Source organism: Salvelinus sp. IW2-2015, linkage group LG16, assembly GCF_002910315.2.
Source record: "Salvelinus sp. IW2-2015 linkage group LG16, ASM291031v2, whole genome shotgun sequence".
Taxonomy (NCBI): Eukaryota; Metazoa; Chordata; class Actinopteri; order Salmoniformes; family Salmonidae; genus Salvelinus; species Salvelinus sp. IW2-2015.
This window is the reverse complement of record NC_036856.1, coordinates 30333545-30357279: the sequence shown is the minus strand read 5'-3', so window position 1 is coordinate 30357279 and position 23735 is coordinate 30333545. Positions and strand designations below refer to the sequence as shown.

Here is a 23735-nt window from a genome sequence, read left to right as displayed (position 1 = left end):
GAAAGGCCGTTGATGTGTGTATGTGTATGAGTTTACTGCCTGCGTTCTGCCATGGTTGCTCTTCAATGGTCTGAGTGACAGGGCCTCAATTGAAAAAGGAGTTCCCACAGGAGTTTTTTTTCAATAAGCAGAGCCAACACCACGTTCTGCACGTCTCTGTAAACTACCACACAAGGCAAGTCTTGTTCTCTTATCCAACACCATCAAACTCTTGATAGACTGTTTCTCTTGCATGAACACCTTTACTGTTAAGATAAGACCCGTTTTTAAACCATGAGGCAGGCCCCAGTGTTGCCCCACTCTGTATGACAATGTGCTGTCATCTGTCTATGCTACAGCACATTGCATGACTCACTGATTACACATCAACCACACATAGTCAGCGTGAGGACCTGCTCTAGGAGGTGCAAATCTACATTCTGATCTCTTTACTGTACCCCTGAAGAGAGAACACAGTGTAATAATAATATCTCACAGCCACAGGGCAGGTGGCCAAACAACTTGAACTCAGGCAGGGTGTAAATAGTCCAGTGTTTTGGGAATGAAGAACCTGCCTCCTGTTCAACCCATTAACAAATACATGGGAGAAACAAAGAAGCCAAAGAGTTATTGATGAATGAACTCAGATCTGCATTCAGTCCTGGGCAATTCCATGGTCACAGAGTGATGCGGAATTTTTCACTTTAAAATGTATGTCAAACAAAAACCAACGATTGCAAAGTTGAACAAACCATACAACTCTATGCACAAGGACTACTTTTACCAGTTTCCACTGAACATTTTACAAACAAACATTTACTTGAAGAACTGTGCAGATGCAAAGTTTGGTAACAGAATGATGGTTTGTGCCGTTTGTGCCGTCCTTCTGTTACCAAACTTTGCGTCTGCACTGTTCTTCCTTAATTAAAAGCCATTAGTAACAACTACTTATAAACAGTTATGATTACAGTCACAAACATTCCTTGATTAAACTCTGCCTATTGCAGATGTACCATATATGACCTTTGTGTATTTCTATCTTAATGCACATTTTTATCAGGGGTATGGTTAGGTCGGGTGTATGTAAAAAAAGGACAGGAGATACCAATATCAGGACAGGAGATACATATTTTCATATTTAAAGAAGCTTTATTCTTTTAAGAGAAGTACAACAATAGTATCCATGAGACCTTTCAGACATGACAGTAACACAATAACAATAATAATAATAATAACAAGAATAACAAGAATAACAATACACTACCATGTCAATATAATATGAATACCAACATTTATTGTCTTCGTTAAACACTGGATAATAAGGTTGTTTTAATAACAGGTAAATGTATGGAACTACAACAAGGTCCCATGAACAGGAGTAGGCCTAGTGCTGTGTCTGACTTAAAAGGGAAAATTCAACATTTTTCAACTTTATATTCATCATCTCCAGCACCTCCTCAACATCAACATATGTGAAAAAGGCGCGTTTATATGTTTTGTAGTAAAAAAAGATGGAGAAAGATAAGTGTTTCTAATGACATCAACCAGTTAGTCGACAATTAGTAGAAAATGCCTACTCACAATTGGTCAAAATCACACAATCCACACCGATGATGTCATTGGAAACACTTATCTACCCTTATCTTTTTACTACAAAACATAGAAATGCACCATTTCCACATATGTTGATGTTGGGGTGATGCTAGAGATGATAAATATGAAGTTGAAAAATTGTGAAGATTCCCTTTAAGCCTAATTTATAACCTACACAAGTAAACAATCAAAGAATGCAATTAACTATGCAAGAGGTAATCCTACATACTTGCGTTGAGTTCCAAATTGTGGGGCTGCACACATTTGCATATATTTGCGACAGAACAACGCAGGATTGCCATTTTGCATAGCTAATTGTGGATGTGTACTCGTGTAGGGTATGAATTGGGTTTTAGAGCAACATCTAAAAGGGAACAGAAGTGTTGGGTCTCTGATACCAGGGTGCCAGGGACTGACACTCATCTCTTGGCAAGGTTCCCTGGCAACACATGTGACTGACAGAGCTAGTGGAGGAGGCTACACCAGGTTACATTAGCTTGTTTTCTATCAGTGTATCTGGTTCATATAAAAATGTAGTGGATAGTGGATATACCTACATGCACTGTTTTGAAAGGNGGGGGGGCAGAGACTTGTTGCTTGGAAACATTCTCTTTCCACAGAGAAAACAATAGTAAAAGAAAATAAAGCATACATGGCCACTTCATAAATTATAAACATCTGATATTTGTAAGAACAAGTGTATAACATAAAATGACAATAAATAAATAATTTAAATGTAATAAATACTTTCCCTAATGTACAATTCGGCGATGATGAGATGCATGGCATCTAACAGGGAAGTTAAGTTTGGACTTAAACGATGGGTGAAGGCCCCATGTTTGCAGATTAAACGCACACCAGATGCTGCAGCTTAATATAACCACAAACCGTACATGTACTGAAGGCAGAATAAAGACCAGTTATCATCTGTGTTCACACTTTGCCAGTCCCTAAACATATTTCTGTGAACAACTAGCAAACACAAAATCTCTGCACGTGTTACGGTTGAAGCACATGGTTAAAATGGAATAGAAACCTCTCTCAGTACATGGTTTGGTTAAACTTTAGTAGGCCTACCATTGGTGGTGGGATCTGGGTAGGCAACACAGATTGAGACAATGAATGACATCATGGATATAATAACAATGTATGGATACATCTTTCAATAGACTCTTGATTGTTGATTATTGTGAATACAAACACTTCTTGAAAGATTGATCATAACATTTCTATAATAAACAATAGTTCTCCAGATGATATCTAACTATAAAGAGATTGAGGAGATATGTCTTTCAGCTAATGTAAAACATAACAGCATGATCCTGAGAACTAGGCACAATGTACACGATGTACATAGCCTACTACAAACAGATGAACATTTCTTTATGAAATCCTACTGTACAAACTTCAACAGTTGAACAAAAATAATGCTTCACTTTTATTTTCTTAACACCACTTGATATGAATATGTTTCTCAACACCTACACTGTCGCTTAACCATCAACAATCTAAAGAACACTGAGAGAGAGGGAGCTACAGTTTATACAATACTTTATAAATACATAAATATACTATAATGCAATATGTGGGATACATTAGTTCGTAAACTTTCCCCTTGTTTTGATATACTGTATCTACAGTACATTATGTCTTATTCTCTCTGCTGTATGTCTCCATTTCATTGGTCAGGTGTGGAGAGGCAGCCAATCAGAAGACATTATGTACATATGGGGTCCACTCAAACGTTCCTTCAACACAGATGCAACAGAGTGGTGTCAATGAAGAGTTCTGTTTGTCCATAAGAAACATAACATAGATAAATTATGCAATATGAGATATTTACAGTATACTATCACGGTACAAAATATGATAAGCACATTCTGAATAACAGCTGTCAATATGCTCAATTATCTTTGTAATCCAAAAAGTTAAATTGACAGCGGTGAAGTGCCACGTTCAGAGCTGAAAATAAACCATGTGATGAAAGCTGTGTGTCAGGCAGCATGAGGTATGGCTGGGCCATGACTGACCTTGGCCCTGTGATGGCATCCTACAACACACTGTTTATAGTGTACAGTAAACAAGTTGGGCCAAGCTACAAACAAGTGCTTCAGATTCTGCTAGACTTTACAGTTAATCTAAGTAGGTACAGTTGATACCGTTTTGGTATTGTTCTCAAAGCATGCATGAGTTACTAAAGTAAGAGTAGATGTGTGCTTTGTCATAGGAATCAACTGAATGCCATGATGAAACACTTGGAGATGGGAGATGTACTACGGTTGGCTCAAAGCTACCTTGCTATGACCAATTCCTATGTGGATGAGCTGCCATGGATGAAGGAAACATAAAAATGCATTACATCTCATAGTTATTTTGGTCTTATTGGAGAGCCTTCGAAACCAAAAAACTTAACTTCTTAATATTTCTTCACAAGTATTTGTTCTTCAAACTGGTTGCCCTCTTTACGGTCAGGTGCCATGTAACCCAAAATGCTCCTCTTCTGGTTCAGAGTTAAGGTCCAATGGTCCAAGGCTTTTGCTTCACCATCTCCTCTTTTTTGACATAACTAAAGGCACATGAGGGCAGACACCAAGTGAAGAGCACCCTCTTATGGGACATCTTGCTGTCAGCACAGGGAGGGAGACATCCAGTCCTAACCACCCCAGACCCTGCCCAGGAACTCCATTCCTCACCAGTCTCCAGAGCCGTGACTCCTGGGCTCTGACTGAGGATGTAACTCCTCTGTTAAACATAGGGGTTTGATAGGCTGTATCTCTATCTTGCATCCGTGCTTTCCCTACCCGAGAAGACTGGTTAATCCAAAGTGGATCCACATCAGGCTGAAACCCAGCCGTTGGGCCAAGGCTTCGGTCCAGGCTCTGATCCACCATTTATGCCCAACACGCCCACAGTGAAGGCATCTTAGCCACTTCCTCTCTTCACCCTGGAGTTTCTTTATGCATGTGTGTTCTGCAGGTAGACATCCTCTTACTCCCCGCCCGTCACCCCACACAGCTACAGTTAGCCGCTGACAGCCACTTGATGGTCTGCCATATAGTCTGGGCATCCATGAAGGAGACAGTCTCGTAGCGGGTGGGCCGGCAGCAGGGGTGGGCGCTCACCTTCCTGCTGGGGATACTCTCGTTCTCCATCAGGGCCTTAAGGGCCAGGTCGTAGTTCTTACGGGAGCTCGAGCACGTCCCCACACAGTACTTAAACAGGATGATCTCATCCGAGTCGAAGCCCAGGCCCAGGTCTCTGACACGCATCTCCTTCTTCTCCATGCGGCAGTCCCGGCTGCTGTTCTTGGGCTTTTTGCTTTTCTTGCGAGAGCCTCTACGGGAGGGTTCGGGGTCTGGGTCAGGGTCTGGAGGTGAGCGTTGCCACCTGCTCGGATAGCCCTCTCTGTCGTCCTGCAGACCTGGGTTCTCTACAGGAGACAGGACACAAGGAGACACATTATGAGACACACGGAGAGACTAGGTGAATGAAATGGTGAGGCAATGACCTCTCTATATAGCACTTTGTGTTTGTTTGAATTACTAACCTTTCCCACAACATTCATAGGTACAATGCGTTTCTTGCGTGAGAACGGAAGGAAATATAAGTCAATGAGAGAGTAGGAAATTAGCCCTTTGGATTTTGGCGTAGTTGTAGGTGAGTGACATAATACCGAAAGCAAGTAATATCTCTAAACCTGTGAACTCCGCAAGTAGTTCCAAAAAATGGTGCCTAGACAAAGCAACCATAATCTTAAATTATATACAGATTTCAGAGATATCCCAGATGCCTGCTATGGCCTTTAGCAAGTAAAGTGAACTTCTCACAGTCTCGCCGGGTGAGGGCCACGGAGTACAGTGTAGGGTAGGTACTGCTGCAGCCTGTTGTGTGTGTCTGTGTGTGTGTGTGTGTGTGTTGGTTCTTCTATCCTTGTGGGGACCAAAAATCCCCAAAAGTCCCCACAAGGATAGTAAAACAAGGAACATTTTCCCACATGGGGACATTTCACACATCCCCATGAGAACAAAGGCTATTTTAAGCTTAGGGGTTAGGTTTAGGGTTGGGGTTACAGTTAGGGTTAGAATTAGAATTAGGGTTAGGAAAAAATAGTATTTGAATGGAAATACATTTTAGGTCCTCTCCAGGATAGAAGAACATAACATGTGTGTGTGTACATGTGTGCACATGAATAGTCTAGTGGGAGAGCTAGAACAGAGCATGTGTGGTTAAATTAAAAGCAGATAGGGCTGGTGTTGAAACCGGGAGTGGAATTCCTCCTGTTATCAGCTGAATGGTGCAAAGTGTACTGTAACAATGTAGGGTGATTACCACCGGAGGAGAGGAGGGAGAGTAGGAGCGGCTGGCTGGTCTCCAACAGGAGAAGTAATGTTGCTCTGTGTGAGTTATTAGTTATTAGTTATTTCAAAGGGAGATTTACCTTCCATAAACTTCCTGAAGCCCATCAGTATGTATGATGCATGAACACATTGAAGGTTTTTACTTCATTTGCGTAACATAGCACAGGCATTAGAGCCGTTTCAACATTCTTCTGACCTGAGAATGGTTATGCACTGCACTATTGAAGTTTTGTAGGTCTACTCCGAGTCCTTAATGTGCTCATATGTCTTGGGTAATGGGTTTTCTGGGGAGAATGTTTTCTTTCAGTGTATGAGCTGATGCATGGAGAATTACAATAACACAAGTCAGGTCATGTAGTGTTGTTTARGAAAACGAAAAAACTGAATTTGAATAAAAATGTTCCTCCGGCAAAACAAGAACAAGGGAGCTGGTAGTCAACTCCTTCCACATCTAGCCATGTTAAAACACGCCACAAGGGTTTTAAATAATTTCATACAATTATAGAAATATTCCACAAGCTTTAGGGAATCACTTCCGACACAGTGTTGCTTCAAAGACTCTCTAAAAATCGGCTTCACAAGTGATTTTGCACATTTTTTTTGGGGGGGGGGGGGGGGGCATGTGTATACATGGGGCATGTGTATACAAAGAGTCAATAAAGAAGCACGAACAATATAAACCAAAAGATATGTACTCATACACAATATCTTGAAACTATCTTGCCCTCTAAGACCTGTGTGTTCTTGACAGAGTTCAAGTTTTATTGTCACATGCACAAGTACATTGAAATGCTTACAGTACCAGTCAGAAGTCTGGACACACCTACTCATTCCAGGGTTTTCTTTATTTTTACTATTTTCTAACTTGTAGAATAATAGTGAAGACATCAAAACTATGAAATAACACATATGGAATCATGTAGTAACCAAAAAAGTGTTAAACAAATAAACAAATAATTTTTTACATTTCATATTCTTCAAAGTAGCCACCCTTTGCCTTGATGACAGCTTTGCACACTCTCGGTCTTGCTGAAGTTGAGGGTGAGGTTGTTGTCCTAGCACCACACTTCCAAGTCTCATCACCGCTGGTGATCAGGCTGACCACTGTCGTGTCATCAGCAAACTTAATGATGGAGTTGGAGTTGTGTGTGGCCACGCAGTCATGGGTGAACAAGGAGTACAAGAGGGGACTAAGCACACACCCCTGAGAGACCCCCGTGTTGATGGTCAGCGTGGATGAGGTGTTGTTGCCTACTCTTACCACCTGGGGTCGGCCTGTCAGGAAGTCCAGGATCCAGTGGAGTGCAATTGAGATTACGTAGTCTGTGGATTCATTGGGGRGGTGTGCAAATTGGAGTGGGTTCAAGGTGTCTGGGATGATGGCATTGATGTGTGCCATGAACAGCCTTTCAAAACACTTCATTATTAGAGATGTGAGTGCTACAGGGCGGTAGTCATTGTGGCAGGAGACCTTAGAGTTTTTGGGAACAGGAATAATGGTAGTCAGCTTGAAGCATGTAAGTGTTACAGACCGGGACAAGGAGATGGTTGAAAATGTCAGTGAAGATGCCTGCCAGCTGGTCTGCGCATGCCTCGAGGACACATCCTGGAATACTGTCTGGCCCTGCGGCCTTACGAGTGTTGACCCGCTTAAAAACCTTACTCACGTCAGCCTTGGCGAGAGAGATCACCCAGTCCTCCGGATTAGCGGGGGCCCTCACGCAGGGCTCTGTGTTGTTTTTGTCGAAGCGTGCATAAAAAGCATTGCGTTCGTCTGGTAGAAAAGCATCGTTGGGCAGATCACAGCTAGGGCTTCCTTTGTAGTCCGTAATGTACTGTAGCCCCTGCCACATGCGCCAAGCATCGGAGCTGGTATAATAGGATTCCACCTTGTTCCGATATTGTCCTTTTGTCTGTTTGATGTCTCTGCAGAGGTCGTAGTGGAATTTGCTGTACGCGTTTGTGTCCTCAGCCGTAGCCTCAGGGTTGGCTGTGATAGCTCTGTGATTGGTAACTCAGAGGTCAGTGGAGATCCATCCACCCAGACCCAGGACATAACATATACAGCAACCTGCTGCATTGAAAACTACCAGAAGTTCTAGTAGCCATAAGCGAGTGATGGACTGCCTCCCAAATGGCACCCTATTACCTATGTAGTGCACTACTTTTTACCAGGGCCCATAGGGAGTCCTACAGGGCTCTGGTTATAAGTATTGCACTATACAGGGAATAGGGTGCCATATGAGACACAGACATTATCTTGTTTTATGGCCATTACCATTCAAGGCATCAGCTTCAGATGTATTAATTGTTGTTCTCAGAGAGACAGCTTGACAGCTCTAAAACTGATTTGATTATGGTTACAGTACACTGAAGGATGTAGAATAGGATAAAGAATGTGCTTCTCCATCTAATAAAAACTCTGCGGACAGAGATGAACATGCAGGGCTGGGTATGTACTGTTAGATGGCTCCCACGCAGCAATCAGAGACCTTGATATACAGTAATGTTACATGCTTTCCCATGGTGCACTGGGTGGTCCTCTGCTCCAGATACTTTGGCTGCATCCCAAATAACACCCTATTCCCTACTGTAGTGCATGTCTTTTGACCAGGGCCCATTGCATTTTTATGTGATGTGGTTTGTGTGACAGCATCCATTATTTGACCCCTTTCTGAGGTCGTGGAGTGGTCTGAGGAAGTACTAACCGAAAAGACTAGGCCAGGAGGCCTGGCCATGGCCGCCCCTCTTCTCTTCCAGCTCGTGGACCTCTGGGTGGTGGTCTGGGAGCCAGGTCCCAGTGGTGGTGGTCCTCTCCTGGGCTCGAAGCTGCTCAGTGTGGGCCTCCTTTGGGTCCTCCTCAGAGAACACCCCCTCTATCAGGGTCAGCAGAGAGGCCACCACCCACAGCATCATCTGGGAAGGGGAGGGAAACAGTACATGTCACTACAACATTAGAATTACTACACCCATTACAACACATTCATCCACAGACAGGGATTCAGTATGTCACTAGAGCACAGAGTTACTGCAGATGTAGGACGTTAATTTGAGCCTGTTTGCTACAGCAGGAAAATAATCCTGCAGCAACAGGAAATTTGAATTATTATGTGGATTATAATTAATGGACATTTTTTGTAGGGGTTGATAAATGTTTCTTTTGGGGCAAATCAAGTCTGACATTTTAATAATATTTTTAAACATTGAATACTCTATAAATTCTCACCAACAAAAGAGTGATCAAATTAAGATCCCACATCTGTAGTTATTACACCCATTACAACACATTCACCCACAACATTAAGAGGAGCAGGGATACAGTATACACTGCATCATTACAATTACTACTCCCATTACAACACATTCACCCACAACATCATATATAGGACAGACAAGGTTACAAGGCACTACAGAACTTACTGCAGTTACTAGAGCCATTTCAAAATATTCAACAAACTGACTGATTGAAGTTCAACAAAGGCAGAGAAATATAGAAATGACACATACATGATGTTGAATAAATAAACATAGTAAAATAATCAACATAGAGCAGACAAATTAAATATAGCATAAGTAAACATACAAACATAAACACAGAATGTAAACATAACAACATAGATAAAACAGTGTCTGCAAAATATAAAACCTGTGAGCCATACCAACCACAGCTGGTGATAATGTAATGTCACCACAAGCAAAACAACTCACAGCAAGGCCAACACTCAGTCTAACATTTTTGAGAAAGAGATACATTGTATATTGATTTATCTGGCTTGCAAGTCACAGAAGGCATGTTTATCTCTATGACAGCAGGCAACAACCACAACAAAGTTGCTTCGCTGGTTACCGAACACATCTCTCCTGTCATCATTTTGCTGTTTACTTGACTCCTTGTATGCACAGCAATAATTGCCTCTTGGGAATGAATACCGTTTATTGAATTGAGTTGGTTACAGAATACATCTCCGTGGTGGGTGGTAGCCCCAGCCCTGTCAAGGCATGCCCTGCCTGTTGTCCATTTGCATTTGATTTGGTCGTTGTATGTTACATAATCCCTGTGAGGTTGTGGGACTCCAAGCTGTTGTAGGTAAGGTGATCCGGATGCCTATCCTTACTGTCCCATCACCATCAGCCTCTAGCACATAGCCGCCAGCCCCCTAGTCTGACATGGAGACACTCCCTCCCTGGTCAGGCCTCACTAACCAGGCCTAGGGCCCACTGGAACAGCCCTGGATTCAAATACTATTTGAAATCATTTTGAATACTTTAGCTGTACTTGATTGAGCTTACCTGTTGCAATGGAACCAATTGTAAAGTCCTAAAAGTGAAAACCTTGCCCACTTTGCACTCCAGGTAGGCTAACCAACAGCTCAAAACTATTTTAAATGGTATTTGAACCCAGGTCTGCTGGACAGTCCACTGACAGGCCTGTGGGCCGGCTGTGGCCAACACCTACCTCTTTAATTACTTAATTGACAGCCGACACCCCTCCAGGGCCCAGCGAGGATAATGTTTCAAAGGCACTTATAAAATGAGTTTCTCTGGAGGCAGCAGCTGTATGTCTGTCAGGCCAGTACAAAGGCCCAGATCAGATTGGCTGTGTAGTGGAAACTGGCAAGGCTGAAACATACTACTACAGACAACGCTAATGGTTAAATCAAATCAAATMTTATTTGTCACATGCGTCGAATACAACAGGTGTAGACCTTACAGTGAAATGCTTGCTTACAAGCCCTTAACCAACAGGGCAGTTTTAAGAAAATCCAAAAATAAAAAAGTAAGAGATAAGAATAACAAATAATTAAAGAGCAGCAATAAATAACAATAGAGGGGATATATACAGGGGGTACTGGTACATAGTCAATGTGTGGGGGCACCGGTGTCTAGTAGTACAGTAATATACAATGTAGGTAGAGTTATTTAAGTGACTATGCATAGATGAATACAGAAAGTAGTAGCAGCGTGTGTGGGGGGGGGGGGGGGGGGGGGGGGGGGCAAATGTCTCGGTAGCCATTTGATTAGCTATTCAGGAGACTTATAGCTTGGGGGTAAGAAAGCTGTTTAGAAGCCTCTTGGACCTAGACTTGGTGCTCCGGTACCGCTTGCCGTGCGGTAGCAGAGAGAAAAGTCTATTACTAGGGTAGCTGGAGTCTATAAATAAAACAGGCTGCCAGGAAGCAAGCAAACCCTTCGCCCGCTTTTCATTATTTAATTGACAAGGTTTTAGACATGTCAATGGCTGTTGAGATTTTAAGGTGATGTGTTGCTGTTGTTTGTTTGTTGTTATAATGGTACACTCACCTTCCAGTTCCTCAGGGGATATTTGGCAGTTGACACTTCCTGCCTCTTCCACATTTTTCCATCTGTAAAAATAAAATATTGTCTGTTGAACAATCACTACATTATGTTTTTTGGATAATGCATTTCCATTACCCCCCTCACATGCCTACTTTCCCACTTCACAGGTTAGTTTGTAGTTTTATACCTTGTCAGTTATTTAATAAATAGTTTTTGTTAGTCCTTAACTGCCAACGCATGGACTCCCTTGCTTGGCCCCATCTAAGAGCCAGGATGTGACACTATTGAAGAAAGGAGCACATGGTCTTGAGATCATTCATGACCACATAAATTTGGTCTTTAACTTGTCATGGTCTCAGCTCAATGGGTCTGGATCTTGGGACCAGTGTCCTGGTATAAATCTTGGTCTTGGTCCTGGATATTATTTTYGTCTTTGATTTACAAACCATAGGCAACCACATTTGAAGAAGACAATGCTCTCTGATGATTGGCTGATCACACCCCAACCCATAGGAATCCCCACCCAGTTGACTACTTTTAAAATGGTGGAAGCCCTCGATGGCAATGTCTATACCAAAATTAGCTATTTACATCTAGAGTCCTCTGTTTATCTCTATAATTGACACTTGACACTGAAATGTGTAGGATGTAGCCATGCTAAGGACTATTAAACTATTAGTCCTAGTCCAATCAACGCTGGTCTGAATCCACGCTTCAAGATTGTTTTGATCACGCGGACTGTGACATGTTCCGGGTAGCCTCAGGGAATAATATCGACGTATATGTTGATTCGGTGAGTGAGTTTATAAGGAAGTGTATTGGAGATGTTGTACCTACTGTGACTATTAAAACCTACCCTAACCAGAAACCGTGGATAGATCGTGACATTCGCGCAAAACTGAAAGCGCGAACAACAGCATTTAACCATGGAAAGGTGACTAGGAATATGGCCAAATACAAACAGTGTAGTGACTCKCTTCGCAAGGCAATCAAACAAGCGAAATGTCAGTATAGAGACAAAGTAGAGTCGCAATTCAACGGCTCAGACACGAGACGTATGTGGCAGGTTCTACAGACAATCAGGGACTACAATAGGAAAACCAGCCACGTCACGGACACCGACGTCTTGCTTTCAGACAAACTTAACACCTTCTTTGACCGTTTTGAGGATAATACAGTGCCACCGACGCAGCCCGCTACCAAGGTCTGTGGGCTCTCGTTCTCCATGGCCGACGTGAGTAAGACATTTAAACGTGTTATCCTTTGCAAGGCTGCCGGCCCAGACAGCATCCCTAGCCGCGTCCTCAGAGCAGACCAGCTGGCTGGAGTGTTTACGGACATATTCAATTGCTCCCTATCCTGCTGTCCCCATATGCTTCAAGACGGCCACCATTGTTCCTGTATTCAAGAAAGCAAAGGTAACTGAACTAAATGACTATCGCCCCGTAGCACTCACTTCTGTCATCATGAAGTGCTTTGAGAGACTAGTCAAGGATCATGTCACCTCCACCTTACCTGTCACCCTAGACCCACTTCAATTTGCTTACCGCACCAGTATGTCCACAGACGATGCAAGCGCCATCACACTGCCCTATCCCATCTGGACAAGAGGAATACTTATTTAGAATGCTGTTCATTGACTATAGCTCAGCATTCAACACCATAGTACCCTTCAAGCTCATCATTAAGCTTCAGGCCCTGGGTCTCAACCCCGCCCTGTGCAATTGAGTCCTGGACTACCTGACGGGCCGCCCCCAGGTAGTGAAGGTAGGAAACAACACCTCCACTTCGCTGATCCTCAAGGATGCGTGCTCAGTCCCCTCCTGTACTCCCTGTTCACCCATGACTGCATGGCCATGCACGCATCCAACTAAACGACGCAACAGTAGTGGGGCTTGATTACCAACAATGACGAGACAGCCTACAGGGAGGAGGTGAGGGCACTCGGAGTGTGGTGTCAGGAAAACAACCTCTCACTCAACATCAACAAAAGAAAGGAGATGATCGTGGACTTCAGGAAACAGCAGAGGGAGCACCCCCCTATGCGGTTTGCACAACGCATCACCGGGGACAATCTACCTGCCCTCCAGGACACCTACAGCATCCGATGTCACAGGAAGGCCAAAAAGATCATCAAAGACAACAACCACCCAAGCCACTGCCTGTTCACCCCGCTACCATCCAGAAGGCGAGGTCAATACAGGTGCATCAAAGCTGGGACCAAGAGACTGAAAAACAGCTTCTATCTCAAGGCCATCAGACTCTTTAACAGCCATCACTAACACAGAGAGGCTGCTGCCTACATACACACTTGAAATCATTGGCCACTTTAATAAATGGATCACTAGTCACTTTAATAATGCCACTTTAATAATAATAATAATAATATCTTGTATCACTAATCTCATATGTATATACTGTATTTTATACCATCTATTGCATCTTGCCTATGCCTCTCTGTCATTGCTCATCCATATATTTATATGTATATTTGTGTGTATTAGGTAGTTGTTGTGGAATTGTTAGATTGCATGTTAGATATTGATGCACTGTCAGAACTAGAAGCACAAGCATTTCGCTCCACACGCAATAACATCTGCTAACCATATTATTATGTGACCAATAACATCTGCTAACCATATTATTATGTGACCAATAACATCTGCTAACCATATTATTATGTGACCAATAACATTTGATTTGATTTGAAACACCTGTTATTTTACCAAAACGTAAAGTGGTAATTGAAACATCTAACATAATTAATTAGATGCATAAGTAATTCAATCAATCAACAGGTTTCAGATTTATACAATCAACACTGAACATGTCACAGAGAACAATAGAGATTATACTTCTCCAAATTAACTTAAAGGTTTTGAAAATCAGGTAAAAAATAATGTTTTTAATCTTTTGTTAATTTGGTATGCAAATAAAATGTCTAAAATGTATCTGTAATAGGTTACTCACAATGATCTATGCATGGTTCTCCCTTTACTGCAACTTTACACTTTGTTCAGTAGTTTTTTATTTAACCTTTATTTAACTAGGCAAGTCAGTTAAGAACAAATTCTTATTTACAATGACAGCCTAGGAACAASTGCCTTGTTCAGGGGCAGAACGACAGAATTTTACCTTGTCAGCTCAGGGACTCGATCTAGCAACCTTTCGGTTACTGGCCCAACGCTCTAACCACTAGGCTACCTGCCGCCCCATGTGTAGTGCGATGGTAAGGAATTCAGGTAAATATTTCAAATATGCAAAACAAACGAAGTGTGTGAGTATTATATATGTCTACCTGACATACGTTGGAAGACGTGTGCTGAAAGTTTGGGAGAAATAGGATACAAATGTGAATTTTTTTCCAACCGCCAATTCACACCACTACTGTAGAACTATCTATATAGTGCATGGTATGGGCCCTGGTCAAAAGTAGTGCACTACATAGGGACTAGGGTGCCATTTGGGATGSAATKAAGGACAGAGAATATTGGTGTGGAAGAGAAGAGTGTCACGACTTCCGCAAAAGTCGGTCCCTCTCCTTGTTCGGGCGGCGTTCGGTGGTCGATGTCACCGGCCTTCTAGCCATCGCCGATCCACTTTTCATTTTCCATTTGTTTTGTCTTTGTCTTARACACCTGGTTTCAATTCCCCAATTACCTATTAATTATTTAACCCTCTATTCCCCCATGTTTGTTTGTGAGTAATTGTTTATTGTATTGCGGTCCGTATTTGTGGCCTTGTATTTATATGACTTGTATTGTTATATTATTGAGTAAAATTGCTTTCATTACTCATATCTGCTGTCCTGCGCCTGACTCAACTCACCAGCTACACACAGACCCATTACAGAATTACTCACCTGAAAAGGAGTCAGCAGGAGCAGACGGCCCCCATTTCCCGGTCGAAGAGCGCATCCAGCAGCACGCGACCTTGTTACAACGTCTGGGCACCGCCATGGATCGCGTGCTGCAGACGATGGATAGATGGGAGAGAGAAGGAGCTTTTCCAACGCCTCCACCAGCCCCACTACAGCAGGCTCCARGGTCCACCCCTCCTTCACCCGGTCCCAGCGGGATTCGGCTCGCACTCCCGAGGGAGTATGATGGGACGGCTGCCGGATGCCAGGGGTTCCTACTCCAGCTGGAGCTCTACCTGGCGACCGTCCACCCGGCTCCTTCGGGATGTAAGAGCGTGTCCGCCCTCGTCTCCTGCCTCTCAGGGAAAGCCCTGGGGTGGGCCAACGCCGTATGGAGTGAGGGCGACGCGGCGTTGGACCATTACGCAGAGTTCACCCACCGCTTTTGGGCAGTTTTCGACCACCCGCCTGAGGGTCGAGCGGCAGGTGAACGTCTGTTCAACCTGAGGCAGGGGACGAGGAGCGCGCAGGATTTCGCTTTGGACTTCCGGACCCTGGCCGCCAGCGCGGGATGGAGCAACAGGGCCCTGATCGATCTCTACAGGTGCAGTCTGCGCAAGGACGTCCGTCGGGAGTTGGCCTGCCGAGACACCACCCTCACGTTGGACCAGCTGGTGGACCTGTCCATCCGGCTGGACAACCTGCTGGCCACCTGCGGACGTCTGGATCGGGGCCCGTCAGTTCCATCCCCCAGCACCTCCAATCCGACGCCCATGGAGCTGGGAGGTGCTGCGCTTAGGGCGACCGGAGGAGGGGGGGTCATTCCCTGCACCATCTGTGGCCGCAGAGGGCACACTGCTGGTCGGTGCTGGGGGGGGTTCCTCAGGGAGTCGAGGCAGCAGGCAGGGCACTATCATGTCACCCCAGGTGAGTCGGCACCAGGCTCACCCAGAGCCCCCTGTTGCTCACATGTATGTGTTTATTAAATGTTGTATGTGTTTATTAAGTTTTCCCCGCATTCCCAGCATAAGGCGCTCGTAGATTCAGGCGCAGCTGGGAATTTTATTGACCGTCCATTTGCCCATAATTTAGGGATCCTCCTTGTTCCTGTGGATATGCCCTTCCCTGTGCACACCCTAGATAGTCGACCATTAGGGTCAGGGCTGATTAGGGAGGCCACCGCTCCACTAGACATGGTTACGCAGGAGGGTCACAAGAAGAGAATCAGTCTCTTCCTTATTGATTCTCCTGCGTTTCCCATGGTGCTGGGCCTACCCTGGTTGGCCTGTCATTATCCCACTATTTCGTGGCAACAGAGGGCTCTCAAGAGGTGGTCACGAGAGTGCTCATGGAGGTGTGTAGGGGTTTCCATCGGTGCGACTACGGTGGAAAGTCCAGACCAGGTCTCCACCGTGCGCATCCCCTCAGAATATGCAGATTTGGCTCTCGCTATCTGTAAGAAGAGGGCGACTAAATTACCACCCCATCGACGGGAGGATTGTGCGATAAATCTCCTGGTAGACGCAGCACTTCCCAYGAGTCACGTGTATCCTCTGTCACAGGAGGAGACGGCGGCTATGGAAACATATGTCTCCAAATCCCTGGGGCAGGGATACATTCGGCCCTCCACTTCACCTGCCTCCTCGAGTTTCTTTTTTGTGAAGAAGAAGGATGGTGGTCTGCGCCCGTGTATTGACTATCGAGGTATCAATCAGATCACTGTGAGGTACAGCTACCCGCTGCCGCTCATTGCCAGTGCGATCGAGTCAATGCACGGGGCGCGCTTCTTCACAAAATTGGATCTCAGGAGAGCTTACAACCTGGGGCGTATTCGGGAGGGGAACGAGTGGAAGACGGCATTTAGTACCACCTTAGGGCACTATGAGTACCTCGTCATGCCGTACGGGTTGATGAATGCTCCATCAGTCTTCCAGGCATTTGTTGACGAGATTTTCCGGGACCTGCATGGGCAGGGTGTAGTGGTGTATATAGATGACATTCTAATATACTCCGCTACACGCGCCGAGCATGTGTCCCTGGTGCGCAGGGTGCTTGGTCGACTGTTGGAGCATGACCTGTACGTCAAGGCTGAGAAATGTCTATTCTTCCAACAGTCCATCTCCTTCCTAGGGTACCGCATTTCCACTTCAGGGGTGGAGATGYAGAGTGACCGCATTTCAGCCGTGCGTAATTGGCCGACTCCCACCACGGTAAAGGAAGTGCAGCGGTTTCTAGGGTTTGCCAACTACTACCAGAGGTTTATCCGGAGTTTTGGTCAGGTAGCAGCTCCCATTACCTCACTGCTGAAGGGGGGACTGGTGCAGCTGCAGTGGTCGGCTGAGGCGGACAGGGCTTTTGGTCACCTGAAGGCTCTGTTTACCTCGGCTCCCGTGCTGGCTCATCCGGATCCCTCTTTGGCATTCATAGTGGAGGTGGACGCGACCGAGGCTGGGATAGGAGCCGTGCTCTCTCAGCGCTCGGGCATGCCACCAAAGCTCCGCCCCTGTGCTTTCTTTTCGAAGAGGCTCAGCCCGGCGGAGCGAAACTATGATGTGTGGGACCGGGAGCTGTTGGCTGTTGTCAAGGCTCTGAAGGCATGGAGACATTGGCATGAGGGGACTAAACAGGACTGACCACCGCAATCTGGACTGACCACCGCAATCTGGAGTACATCCGGGCGGCGAGGAGACAACCCTCACCAGGCAAGGTGGGCCATGTTCTTTACCCATTTTGTTTTCCCTCTGTCCTACAGACCAGGTTCCCAGAACGCTAAGGCAGACGCACTGTCCCGGATGTATGACACAGAGGAGCAGTCCATGGATTACACTCCCATACTTCCGGCCTCTTGCCTGGTGGCACAAGTGATGTGGGAGCTGGACGCGGACATCGAGCGGGCGTTACGCACAGAGCCCACTCCCCCCCAGTGTCCAGCTGGGCGCCTGTATGTTCCGTCTGCTGTCCGCGACCGTTTGATCTATTGGACCCACATGTCACCCTCCTCTGGTCACCCTGGCATCGGTCGGACGGTGCGTTGCCTTAGTGGGAAGTACTGGTGGTCAACCTTGGCCAAGGACGTGAGGGTTTATGTTTCCTCCTGCTCGGTGTGCGCCCAGTGCAAGGCTCCCAGGCACCTGRCCAGAGGAAGTTACAACCCCTACCCGTTCCYCAACGGCCGTGGTCGCACCTGTCGGTGGACTTCCTGATGGATCTTCCTCCCTCACAGGGCAACACCACAATCCTGGTCATTGTGGATCGGTTTTCTAAGTCCTGCCGTCTCCTCCCTTTGCCTGGTCTCCCTACGGCCCTACAGACTGCGGAGGCCCTGTTCACTTACGTCTTCCGGCACTACGGGGTGCCTGAGGATATAGTCTCTGATCGGGGTCCCCAGTTCACGTCCAGAGTCCGGAGAGCATTCATGGAGCGTCTAGGGGTCTCGGTCAGCCTCACCTCAGGTTTTCACCCCGAGAGTAAGAGGCAGGTGGAGKGAGTAAACCAGGATGTGGGTAGGTTTCTGCGGTCATATTGCCAGGACCGGCCGGGGGAGTGGGCGGCGTTCATCCCCTGGGCAGAGATGGCCCAAACCTCACTCCGCCACTCCTCCACTAACCTCTTTCCCTTCCAGTGCGTACTGGGGTATCAGCCGGTTCTGGCACCTTGGCATCAGAGCCAGATCGAAGCTCCTCTAGTGGACGAATGCTTTAAGCGCTCAGAGGYGATCTGGGACGCCGCCCATGTGCACCTGCAACGGGCCGTGAGGCGGCAGAAGGCGAGCGCCGACCGCCACTGCAGTGTGGACCGGGTCTGGCTCTCAACCCGAAACCTGCCCCTCCGCCTGCCCTGCCGGAAGCTGGGTCCGCGGTTTGCGTGGCCATTCAAAGTCCTGAGGAGACTGAACGAGGTATGCTACAGGTTACAGCTTCCCCCAGATTACCGTATTAATCCCTCGTTCCATGTGTCTCTCCTCAGGCCGGTGGTGGCTGGTCCACTCCAGGAGTCTGAGGTGCGGGAGGTTCCTCCGCCCCCTCTGGACATCGAGGGGGCCCCGGCGTATGCTGTTCGAGCCATCCTGGACTCGAGGTGTCGGGRGAGGGGCCCTCAGTACCTCGTGGAGTGGGAGGGATACGGTCCAGAGGAGAGATGCTGGGTGCCGGTGGAGGACGTCTTGGACCCTTCGTGGCTGCGGGAGTTCCACCGTCTCCATCCGGATCGCCCTGCAACTCGTCCCCGAGGTKGGTGTCGGCGCGCGGCTCGGGGTACTGTCACGACTTCCGCCGAAGTCGGTCCATCTCCTTGTTCCGGCGGCGTTCTTCGGTCGACGTCACCGGCCTTCTAGTCATCGCCAATCCACTTTTAATTTTCCATTTGTTTTGTCTTTGTCTTACACACCTGGTTTCAATTCCCCAATTACTTGTTCATTATTTAACCCTCTGTTCCCCCATGTTTGTTTGTGAGTAATTGTTTATTGTATTGCGGTCCGTATTTGTGGCCTTGTATTTATACGACGTGTATTGTTATATTATTGAGTAAAATTGCTTTCATTACTCATATCTGCTGTCCTGACTCATCTCACCAGCTACACATAGACACATTACAAAGAGTGGTGAGTTAATGGAATTTTTGTTTCCCTCAATAGGAGTGCCTTGTCCCATGCTGCAGGGCCAAGGTTCATAGCCAGAAACAGAGAGATGTCAAGTGGAGAGGTGAGAAAGAGGTCTGCTGTCAACCTCAACACGTTTGTGACAGTCTGCCAAGGAGAGGAGCTGGAGCTGTCGCTCACAGCTAGTTTGTATCGATGGGCTGGTTCCTATCTCAGCTTGACCAGGCAAGAGTACATGATGCGCCTCACTGGGCTTAATGAGGACAGAAAATAGATGCTGTTGTGGCTGAGGGTTGAGGGTTGGGTTAGTGAGCATGGATCTTGCATTCTAGTCCAGTGTCTCCTCTCTCAATTCTTGCCTGTATTGTCTGGAAGAGAGTTCTTGTTCATTTTCCAGCTTTCACTGTTCAGAACAAGATACGGCTGGAGCTAGTMCTGAGAAGACAGTCGTTCCTGCATACAGCCTAGCCTGCTCAAAACAATGAGGTCCTGGATAGGACTCAATCTCAATAAAACAGACCTTGTAAAATAGGAATATTTGCTTGACCATTTAATTGCTTAAAAGGGTCCTTGATTTAATCATCCATGTGTTTTATCAATAAAACAACTGGTGAGTCTGACTTGAATTTCAATCCCATTTATGCCCTATAATCAGATTACAGAATAAAGTACTTTACATTACAGACAGTACTTGGACCATGAAGACAGCCACAAGGTTCACACTAAACACAAAAGTGTGACTTGAATTTCCTAGCAAGGCAGATACAAAGGTAACAGCCATAAAGAATCTAAAGGAGCACCTTTCTTCCCCGATGACAGTATAAATAACCAAATAAGTCAATAATAAAGTCGTATCTGCTTTATCTCAGTATTTTAAAATCCCTGTTATGACTGTAGGTTTCWAAAAATATCCCTGACTGGCCTTCCCTGGCAGACAAAGCCTTGACAGTGCTTCCTGATTGCAGGTTGGATGACAGGCATGACGTGGTAGGTTAGGAGAAGACCAGGCTCCCATTACACAACACCAGTTAGCCTCGCCAGCCCGGCCGACACAACCCTTACCCAGGGAATCAGCTAATCAATAGTCTATTATGCCCAGTAAACTGGGATACTACTATTACAACCACAAGCTACATGACTAGGACAACCAAGAGAAGGTATGTGTCCCAAATAGCACCTTATTCCCTATATAGTGCACTACTTTTGATCAAAACGCTATGGCATTTGGGACGCATCGAGGGTTTTGTAATAGAGTTAAAATGGTAGAGTGACTATTTAGCCTGGCAGGAAGAGGAAGCCAGGCTTTTAGATCATCGTAATCCTGTGCATACTTAATCATGGTGGTTAAGTGTTGGTCTGTAACACTCTGGCCCATAAAGGGAGCATAGAAACTGTAGGTTACAGTCAAGTGGGGAAGATTTAGTTGAAACTGATGGACTCATCATGATGGAACGGTGTGTGTGTGTGTGTTGCCTGTATGCGAGTCCATATCTGAGGTGATGCATGAGCCATGAGCTCATTAGAATACTTGAATTGTCTTTGCCCACAAACAGTGCAGATGTCAGGTCAGGCTCGTAGCATTCCACACCAATAGAGAATTTACCCAAGCTTTGATGAGAGCAGAGGGAAGCTCCTCAACCACATATGGGCACAGTGAGCAAGTCAGACCAAGCCACACCATCCCAGACCCAGGGTACGTCCCAAATGGCACCCTATTCAGTMCACTGCTTTTGACCAGTAGTGCACTACAACTAGCATGGTCTATGGTCAAAAGTAGTGCTCTATAAAGGGAATAAGGTGCAATTTGGAACGCAGTCCCAGCTCCACAAGGCTGAGCTGTGGCCGGGCAGCTGGAGGTCAAGAAAAAGTTGGAATGCTGCACTGTGACCCAACAACCCTTCACACCCTCAGATTCATCACAATATAGCAGGAGAAAGGAGGGAGACCATCACAACAGAGCAGGAGAAAGGAGGGAGACCATCACAATAGAGCAGGAGAAAGGAGCGGAGACCATCACAACAGAGCAGGAGAAAGGAGGGAGACCATCACAATAGAGCAGGAGAAAAGGAGAGACCATCACAATAGAGCAGGAGAAAAAGGAGGGAGGCCGTCACAATAGAGAAGGAGAAACGAGGGAGACCATCACAATAGAGCAGGAGAGAGGAGGGAGACCATCACAATAGAGCAGGAGAAAGGAGGGAGACCATCACAATAGAGCAGGAGAGAGGAGGGAGACCATCACAATAGAGCAGGAGAAAGGAGACCATCACAATAGAGCAGGAGAAATGAGACCATCACAATAGAGCAGGAGAAAGGAGACCATCACAATAGAGCAGGAGAAAGGAGACCATCACAATAGAGCAGGAGAAAGGAGACCATCACAATAGAGCACGAGGAAAGGAGGGAGACAACTAAACCATGACACACTGAAATCTTGCAGTCAATGATTACCAGTGTGCAGGGAGGCATGACACACACACACACACACACACACACACACACACACACACACACACACACACACACACACACACACACACACACACACACACACACACACACACACACACACACACACACACACACACACACACACACACAACGTCCACACCTGTAAAATGAGAAGCTTATCATGGATTCGATTACACATGGATTCAATTGTTCCACTTCCAGCTGCTACTGCTTACACATCCTTAGCCCATCACTCTGTCACTTGGTATAGTCTACCTCAGATCTGTTTAGTCAGACAGACACTAATCCTTTCTGAGGATGTTGGAACCAGAACAGGGAATCCCTTGGATCTCCAAAAGTGTCAAAATAAGGAAACAAATGAATGAATGAATGAATGAATGAAGGACATGACATTATTTAATCAAGTGCAAAAATCCATCACCCAACTGAAGGAACGATCCCGTATATAACTTGTGTTTACAGCTTAGATAGAGAGACAATGTGAAGTATGCTGAGAACAACTCTGAGGAATGTGATGCTGCGTCACTAGACTGCTAGCCTGGATCCCAGAWCTGTTTCTGCTGTCTTTTCAACTACTATGGTGATTATAATGCCAAACATGAAGGTCATGGCTAAACAGCACAAACAGATCTGGGACCAGGCTATCAGGCAGGGAGCTCTATGATTCATCCTCRAGTATTCATCATCATTACTACAGATGTTGGATCTTAATTTGATCACCCAGATACAGGAGAACTTTCCTGCAATACAGGACACTTTAAACTTGTAGAGTATTTGACGTTTAATCCTTAAGAGTCTATTGATGCACCCGTGCATCAGTGTAAGTAACATAATAAAAAATATCCATCAAAATCCCTCAGTTTAAGCTAGAGATATCAGTTTTTTTTGCATGGGCTGCATCCACCTATGTCGGCCTTCCACATCTGCGGTGGAAGGTGTCTGAGCTACAGCGGTGTTTGTCAGACCAGGAGACATCCCGAAAATTGGTCTTCTCACAAAAACGTCTGTAGCGTCTCCTCTTTGCTCCACGACTCCCCCCCAAAAACAGTTAATATTCTTGATCACCCCAAAAAATTGGGGAGCCGATCCACCTGACCTGTGTTGATTGACAGTTTGCTGGTCCAATCAAAGGGCCAAGTATGCGTTACACTAGCCAATCTGTTGCACGTTTTTTCCCAAGGGGCGATGCTGCGTCTACTGTGTCTGGCTGCGTGAAGAATAAGTACTAAGTAATAAGACTTTGTGCCACAAAATAAGTGACGAAACATTACAAAACCTGGCCAGATAATTTCAAGTCATCAGACTCGAGTCCAAGTCATGTGACTCGAGTCCACAACTGCTACAAGTTTGCATTTCCTGCTGTGCAGGAAAATTCTCTGTGACAACAGAGATCAAATTAAGATAGTACATCTGTACACATAGCTCCTCCACCTCCTATTTTTCAGCAACACACACACATATGCAAGTCTTCCTCAGATTGAAATATAGAAATGTAGCTACAATGCATAGGCCTACAGTATACGCAGATTATGTACCCTTCAGAATATAAGAAATGTAACACTATCAGGCAGCACATGAT

At 45.7% G+C, this 23735-nt stretch overlaps 1 protein-coding gene across 1 annotated transcript in view; it reads right to left on the bottom strand.

Moving 5' to 3' along the window:
- Window positions 1–2151: 2151 nt before the first annotated feature.
- Window positions 2152–23735, bottom strand: part of LOC111975329 (neurturin-like) — a 32883-nt gene continuing 11299 nt past the window's right edge. Inside the window, exons 2-4 of the mRNA XM_024003548.2 lie at window positions 11232–11293; window positions 8639–8846; window positions 2152–5002 (exon numbers count right to left, since the gene is read on the bottom strand). Of these exons, the coding sequence (XP_023859316.1) occupies window positions 4575–5002; window positions 8639–8846; window positions 11232–11293 (698 nt within the window). The 3' untranslated portion in view covers window positions 2152–4574. The remainder of the gene's footprint in view (window positions 5003–8638; window positions 8847–11231; window positions 11294–23735) is intronic.